The sequence below is a fragment of the Pseudomassariella vexata genome (genome assembly GCF_002105095.1).
Source record: "Pseudomassariella vexata strain CBS 129021 chromosome Unknown BCR38scaffold_5, whole genome shotgun sequence".
In the NCBI taxonomy this organism is placed as follows: Eukaryota; Fungi; Ascomycota; class Sordariomycetes; order Amphisphaeriales; family Pseudomassariaceae; genus Pseudomassariella; species Pseudomassariella vexata.
In genome coordinates, this window is record NW_024467960.1 from 1057494 (window position 1) to 1065493 (window position 8000).

General features: G+C 49.0%; 2 protein-coding genes across 2 annotated transcripts; one reads left to right on the forward strand and one right to left on the reverse strand.

Moving 5' to 3' along the window:
• Nucleotides 1-1468: 1468 nt before the first annotated feature.
• BCR38DRAFT_429161 (uncharacterized protein) lies at nt 1469-3317 on the forward strand. Its single transcript, XM_040859946.1, has one exon. The coding sequence runs from the start codon at nt 1736-1738 to the stop codon at nt 3086-3088; it is 1353 nt and encodes a 450-aa protein (XP_040717033.1). The 5' UTR covers nt 1469-1735; the 3' UTR covers nt 3089-3317.
• A 6-nt stretch (nt 3318-3323) lies between these two features.
• BCR38DRAFT_429163 (Asp/Glu/hydantoin racemase) lies at nt 3324-4535 on the reverse strand. The gene is made up of 4 exons (XM_040859947.1): nt 4470-4535; nt 4305-4391; nt 3856-4243; nt 3324-3791 (listed from the first exon to the last, which is right to left on the reverse strand). Exons 2-4 carry the CDS (start codon nt 4367-4369, stop codon nt 3477-3479), a joined length of 768 nt encoding a protein of 255 aa, XP_040717034.1. The 5' UTR covers nt 4370-4391; nt 4470-4535; the 3' UTR covers nt 3324-3476.
• Between the last annotated feature and the right edge of the window lie 3465 nt (nt 4536-8000).

Sequence of the window (8000 nt, forward strand, 5' to 3'; positions counted from 1 at the left end):
TCGCAGACTCACTACAACCAGGTGACTTACAGCTGGAACACCTGCCATGGCAGTGCTAGATGGGAAGCCAATCATAACCCCTGCAGGAGCCCCGCCAAGCGTGAACGACTTAGTCGCGCTCCCTCAAACCTAAGTTTGTGATCTTCTTTCCTTCGCTCCTTAGAGTAGAATCTTCGTCGATAGCACCTAATCGAGGTCTCTACCAATGCGATGCAACCCAGGTCGTGACAGTCAATATAATTATAGAGGGCCTTTTCTTCGGCTTCAGATAGCAGTTTATGAAGTCCTCCTTAATTTTTAGTCTTTCCGACTTACTTAACGCGGTATCAGAGGGTCTCGCGTTTTACGCCGCTTTCTCGCGTAATCTTAGTGATACGTGACACCATGGTGGGTTACCCGGTAGCTATAGATAAAATAGATAAGATAAGAGCTATAAAAGAGCTCTGCCAGGCCAGAATAGCTGACCTGGCCATCCTTTTCAATACAACAATTCACACCCCATATGCACTCGCATCACTTAGCAATTTTTGCTTAAGGATGCTCTTATATATAGAGGACGGCTTTCTGTAAGTATGAGTCCATTGCGATTAGAAAAAGCTAATGAATTGATAAAGATAGGATAGGTTAAAGTTGAAAGTAGTGAAAAACTGGCCAAGTTGTTGATCTCACCAATTTGGTGGTAAGCACTAACTTATGTTGGTGAGCTCAAGCGAGTGCGAAATAAGTGGGGTGTTGCACTGGTAAGTCTTTCCATCCCGTACCCGTTGCCGAATGCATGTACTACGAACGGGTGTACTTAATACGATAACCCCACTATGGGTTGTGGGACCTTCAAGTTAATATGTATAGTACTTCGGAATCGCACTTTTACAGTTAGACTTCATCCTCATTCCAACCTACATTCTGACCCCTACATCTACATGACAATTGCAGTTCGGTCCAGGTGATTGGACGTCAGGAAAATGAAGAACCAAGGAGATTTTCCCTACCATAGCTGCAAATCTTTGACACATCTGCATACTATTCAACAAACTTCCTCGGGTCATCATCCCTCCAAACAAAATAGTCCTTATTTAACTGTCGTCTATCCAATGCTTGGCCGAGGTTGAGAAGTTCGCTTTGCTATTTCTTCCATACCTTATTCAATTGTGAACCTCGGCACTCATCAAACGTTGTCCGTGTGACATTCGTCCAGATGCGTCCTAGCGTCTGGTCCCTCTCATCGGCACCACGTTCCCGTTAGTGTCCTATTACAACTTGTGCGCGAAGCGGAACTACTATGCAAACGGTCTCGCCGCTCGGCTGGCCTGTCCTATGCAGATGCCATTACTGACAGTCCCATGACGAATCATTGTTCCGTTAGGAGCAGCGGCCAGAGGCCAAATCCGGCAGAACGACCGCATCTGGCTTCTCGATTTCCGTGCTTTAAAACGTTCACCCTATCAAATACCCACACACTGGCGCAGGACGCAGAGAATCCACTGCGGCATCCATGTCTCATTGTATCTGCTTCAAATACCGAGGTTTTGTGTTTTTGCAATTGCTGTTGTCGATCCACGACACACGAGACTGGTGAAATCCATCTGGCGGGTTCTATAACAGATCCGCCGGCGGTTCTAGTCAGATCTTTCGTTCTCATATACTTCAGGACAAGCCCATTCCTTTGTCAGCTCAAGTCATTCTTCAGTCAACCCTCCTAGCCATATCAATCGGTAATGCGTATCCAGCTAAAAAGATGGATACTTTCGACAAGCCTCCCGCTATCGCTATACTCGGTGCTGGCATTGCAGGTCTGGGTCTTGCCATCGGCCTAATCAAGCGCGGAGTGCCGGTGGTGATATACGAGGCAGCCCCTGCCTTCTCTGTGCTTGGTGCTGGAATTGGCTTTGGACCCAACACCTTGAACGCCATAGACCTCATCGACCCGCGATTCCGCGAGGAGTACAACAGGGCCAAAACCTCAAATGAGAAAGCAGAATTCGAGCACAGTGTCTTTGATGCCCTCTATGCGGAGGAGGGGTTCGGTGAGAAAAGAGGGTGGACCCGTGGTCTCATTGGCGCACCTTACTTCACAAGAAGCAGTGCCCACCGGAAGGATCTCCTCGACATTATGAAGAGCTTCATACCCAAGGGCACCGTCAAATTCGGCAAACGTGCGGAGTCGATTGAGCAGGTTGGGAGGAAAGCTGTCGTCACCTTTCGAGACGGGGAAGTGCTGGAAGTTGACGCCGTCATTGGCTGCGACGGAGTTAAGGGCATTACAAGACGAGTCGTATTGCGAGACATCGCGCCCGAAGAAATCCCACCGACATATTCAGGCATGTACACCTACCGTGGCGTAATCCCAATGGAAAAAACGAAAGAAATCCTCGGAAAGCACGCAGGAGACGCCAAATGGTTTATGATGAAGGAAAAGGGCATTGCCATATATCCCATCTCCAAGGGCAAAGAGGAGAATTTTGTTTTCTTCGTGGCAGATCACGACAAGTGGACCCATGGAGACTGCCCTGTGCCTTGCACGAAAGAGGAGATGCTCGAAGACCTGGACAACTTCGACCCCCGGTTGCTGAAACTACTCGACTGGGCGAAGCCCCTCAAATGGCCGACTTGGCATCACCCAAAGACCTCTACATACTACAAGGGGCAAATATGTATGCTAGGAGACGTTGCCCACGCCTCCAGCCCACACCAAGCTGCGGGGGCTGGCCAGGGACTGGAAGATGTTGCAGTACTTGCCCACCTGCTGCCCTTGGTCAAATCCCCAGATCAATTCGAGCTGGCGTTCCAAGTGTACGACTCAATCCGGCGACCAAGGGCCCAAAAGGTGGTAACGACGAGTTACGAAGCTGGTATCATGTACACTTGGCGTAATCCCGAGATCGGTGACGACATGAACAAGATCGTCGAGAATGCGAACCAGAGGCTACACTGGATCTGGCAACACGATATCAGGACCGACCTCACGAAGGCCGAGGACGGCTTTTCTCGGTTAGTGGCGGCCAGGCAGAACGGGGGACTTCCGATTAATAACGACATGAAGACTATGTCGGTAGTGGAAACCAAGGAGTTGGCAACTTCGATTGCCTGACTGGAGTAAAATGAGCACTACGAAGATATGACCCCATTGACATTATTGCATATGCTCTGTTTCTGTACCAAGAGATTCCAAGCAGCTCATGTGGAAGGTTTATGCGATGAATATGACATGATGAACATTTCGCGAGGCGAATTCATGCCGTACAAAGGCACTTGGATGACACAGGGCATAACTACGTACCTTACGTTAGTTTAGTACACAGGAATATCGGCTATCCCACATTATTCTCCTCTTCCGTGGCTAGTGTAATTTTGTGTGCACTTGATAGGAGTTATAAAGAACACATGGGCTTACTATTTTGGCATCCAGTCCACAAATTATTGACGACAACGGTATTTTAAGCCAACGCAGTGGTAAACCCATACCGATTCTTTATATACTAATGTTCTTCCAATAGTGAGCCAAAACCCTGAACCTTGTCTAAAATACCATTAGCACGATATGCATGCCAAACAGTGGCCGTATTGATGGCGATGACGGGCTTCCCGAGCTCCTTTTCCATCTCAGCGGCTGCCCTCGCGGCAGGCAGATTCGTGCCAGCTTGCATCAGTGCGTCCACATCAGGAGCGTTCACTTTTCTGAACGCCTCTTTGATTATCTCCGGATCGACCTCAGCAATGGACGTCGCTGTCTCGCAGCGCAAACCGTAGATCATGTGGACTTCGTACCCGATTTGAGTAAAGAAGTCGACAACCTGGGAGACACAGATCAGTCATGCGCCACGACAGTATGAGAGAAAGCAAGCCCGCGCGCCTCACCTGTTGGTCGCCAACGGCCTGATACGGGGTTATGATGCCAATCTTCTTGGCGTTATAACAGTCCAGGGCAGCCTTTGCAGCTTGGGCTCCAGTTGTTACCCCCAAACTGCCTGATTTCTCCATCATGAAGTCTTCGAACTGTTTTGCGCCATCTTTACCACCCCAGAACGTCTCGGCACTCATTCCCATTACAATGTACGTAGGTAAACACATGCGCACACGATTGACAGCACCTCCAATAGTGTCCCGCAATTGCTTGAGGAACGCTATCATGGTGGCATCGTTCTTCAGCGACGGATTCGAAATCTCGATGCGTCCGGTATGCCATGAAACGCCAGGGACTAGCATCCAACCAAACTCGGCTTCAACAACTGTGTTCGTCGCTGGCCTGAAACAACATATCAGTGCCGATGGAGTGATATTCGCTGCAACGCCGTGAGCTGACTTACACGATGAGTCCGAACCGAGCACGTGGGGAAACATAGCTGACTGGGGCTTGGGTTGCGATCGCCATCTTGGCGCCTGACGGGCACAATCTGGATTTACAAGTTCAATTTCCTGACGACCATCGAAAATAATGTCCACGTCTTTAATGTTCGGACAACTCTGCCTACCTTGTGTTTCAAACTGAACTCCAGCGTATCGCATCTATGGGCTTGTGTAAGGAGCTGTTTCTGCGGCGGAAGCCTGATCACAGAAAACGACCCCGCATGCTAGTTTGGATTGTTTCTAGAACACCCAGCACTAGGGTGTGCACCACGGGCTTGGGGAGCTTCTAGTAGCATGCGCAGCAGCCAGTGCTGCATTGCAACCACACCTGCATGCCCGCCAGCCAATTACAATGGTGCATACATACGTCCCTGAGTTTCGCATTGAGGTGCTGACATGCATCCCACGTGCGGGAACACGTGTTCGAGGCAACGATCCTACCATACCAAACTTTGTGTTACCATCCATGGTGCATGGATGGCTGCCATGTGGTCGAAAAATGCGGAATAGTGTGCGGACTTCTATGTGGATGCACGGCGCATTCCCGCATCCTAACTTCTGTAGCGGGGATAGTCAGACAGGGCAAAGAGTCAGTGATGATGTGCCAATAATACGGGTGCGTATACTGCAAGACGGTTTCTTGAGGAATCTCGAATGGAGGCGACGGAGCTCCTCTACTCATGTCGAGGCGCTATTTGGGGGCGGAAACAACCCGCCCCCCGGCCCGACATAGTTTGACCCGCTGTAACGGCTCTACTTCAGAACAACTGCGCAGTCACCACGACACTTTAAATAGGACTATCTTAGCCAATTCACGCTCCCAGGGATAAGTATAATTAACCTTTTATTTAGGAATAGTTACACCAGCCTTGCGCATTTTTAACCGCCGAGCCGCGTTTCATAGGTTATAGTAATAAACCTCGAGTCGCTTACGAGCGTCGTCTAATGAGAACAATCCACTCTGTACACCGCGGTTTTTTTTCATCCGAGGCATTATAAAATCCTCTTAACTTTCATACTGTTAATCGGAAGCTTTATTTTCCGAGCGAGCTCTTCGGTATTTTCGAGCTGGAAAAAATAGAAGGCGTTTATTGTCAGATAGGGCACCTGGTTCCTAGGTTCAGAAATAATATGGCACTAGAGAAGACTATTGTCACTTGAAGTTCAGAAGGCGAAAGGAACCCCTCTTCTCAAAAGTAACACCAAAGTTACCGACATGTTCTAAAGCATCTATAAAAGGCAGAGCAACGAGAGTTCGCGAGAACAGAAGTGTCAGAGCCACAAGTGTCATCCGAGGCGGGCCGGCTTCCACCAGGAAGGAAGTCGTTTGTGGCGAATGAGGAGCCGGGAGGCCGTTTGTGGCGGCTAGAGAGCCGCTTGTGGCGAATGAGAGCTGTTGAAGCCGTTTGCAGCGGATAGGGAATCGCTTGGTTGCAGATAAAGAGCCGCTATCCAAGATGTTGGCCGAAGTCGAAGGAACACAGACATGCGGAAGCAAACATCCAGAATCCAACAGAGAACCTCGGCTGGCTATAAGTAAGGAGTCGAGACGGAGGAAGATAGAGAGGGGAGAGATGAATGAACTACTGTGGACACCCCTACCTGCCATCACCAAGTGACCACCAGTGAACACCAGGTGACCACCAGGGGGACACGCCTATTTCTCCCCTTCACTCTGTACTATCGCCTTCGGTCCAGGCCGTACCCTGACAAGAAGACAGACAGACAAGAACACACCTCATTTATATACAATCTTACGCACTGCTGACTACTCGATTGGACACACGTGATATTCGACATTTATCTCTAGGGCTCGTCTTGAATTTTTCTCTACTCCGATGTAACGTTTTGGTTATTATGGTTATTCGGCGCGCTTTATAGATTTGGTAACGTAGTCCACAAGCGAACGGCTCACCCAACCGAACGGGTCACGCCCATAGCAAAAAATAGAACTAAACTTCCTAACTTTACCACGCAACTAATTCTCGATGGATTCTGCTCAAAAAGAATCTCAATTACTCCTTGCAACTCAGGCTATCAGAAATGACTTAACACTTAGTATCCGACGTGCTGCAACAATCTACAAAGTCTCGAATACTACTCTCCAGGCGCGTCTTCAAAAACGTCAATCACGTCGCAATATCGAAGCTAACGGTCGGAATTTAACAAAACTAGAAGAAAATACGATTATTCAAAGGATAATTGAGCTAGATTCGCAAGCATTTCCTCCCCGGCTAAGTGCTGTTGAAGATATGGCAAACCGACTGCTACGCGACCGCGACGCGTTACGCGTCGGCAAGAACTGGGCCTCCAACTTCGTTAAGCGACAACCACAGCTCAAGACGGTATTTAGCCGTAAATATGACTATTCTCGGGCCTTATGCGAAGATCCAGAGCTTATTCAAGGCTGGTTTGACCTTGTGCGCAATACAATTGCGAAATATGGGATCGCCGATACCGACATCTACAATTTCGACGAGACCGGCTTTATGATAGGTCAGATTACCGCATCGATGGTTGTTACGAGCTCTGAAAGGAAAGGTAAGCCTAAGCTAGCCCAGCCTAGCAATCGGGAATAGGCTACGATGATCCAGGGCGTCAATTCCCAAGGCTGGACGGTCCCGCCATACATCATTGTCAAGGGCCAATACCACCTCTCTTCCTGGTACGAAAACGACGCGTTGCCGAAGGACTGGAGGATCGCCGTGAGCCCAAATGGTTGGACTACGAACGAATTGACCGCAGATTAGCTAAAACACTTTGACAAATACACCAAAGGCCGGAAATCGGGTGTATATCGCCTTCTTATCCTGGACGGCCACGAAAGCCACCATTCCGACGCCTTTTAGCAATATTGCAAAGAGAACAAGATCATTACACTTTATATGCCTGCCCACTCTTCTCATATCCTCCAGCCACTAGATGTGGCATGTTTTGCGCCGTTAAAAAAAGCCTACGGCTCGCAAATTGAGAAGCTCGTCCGAGCCCGGATTTCGCATATCACCAAGGAGGACTTTCTTCCGGCATTTTGCGACGCGTTCAAGAAGAGCCTGACCGAAAGCAATATTAGTGCAGGCTTTCAAGGGGCTGGGCTTGTGCCTTTAAGCCCAGATATTGTTATTGAGAAGCTGGATGTGAAATTACAGACTCCAACGTCCTCCCGGCCCCCTACGCGGGAAACCCTTCCTTAGGCTTCTCGGACGCCAAACAACCCAACCGAGGCTACTTTGCAATCCGAATTTATTAAATCTCGAATTGATAGGCATCAAAATAGCTCCCCGACGTCAATTTACGATGCTATCGATCAGTTTTCGAAAGGAGCGCGGAGTATTATGCATAAGATGGCTTTACTCCAAGCTGAGGTCCCCGAACTTCGAGAGGCAAATGCTCTAATTAGCAAGCGGCGCAGGGCCAAAAGAACACGAGTACGGCTTGGAGGATCACTTAATTCACAAGACGTACAAGATCTTCAAGATCAAAAGGACGTTGCGCAGCAAGTACAGCAGGAAATGTGTGGAAATAGTGCTGGATCAAATCGTGGCCAGCCACGGCAATGGCGCTGTGGCGTATGCGGGAAGACCGGGCATAATGCGCGAACCTGTCAGGTAGAGATAGAATCATCTGGGCAAGAGTATTCTGAGTAGTTTTAATTGATT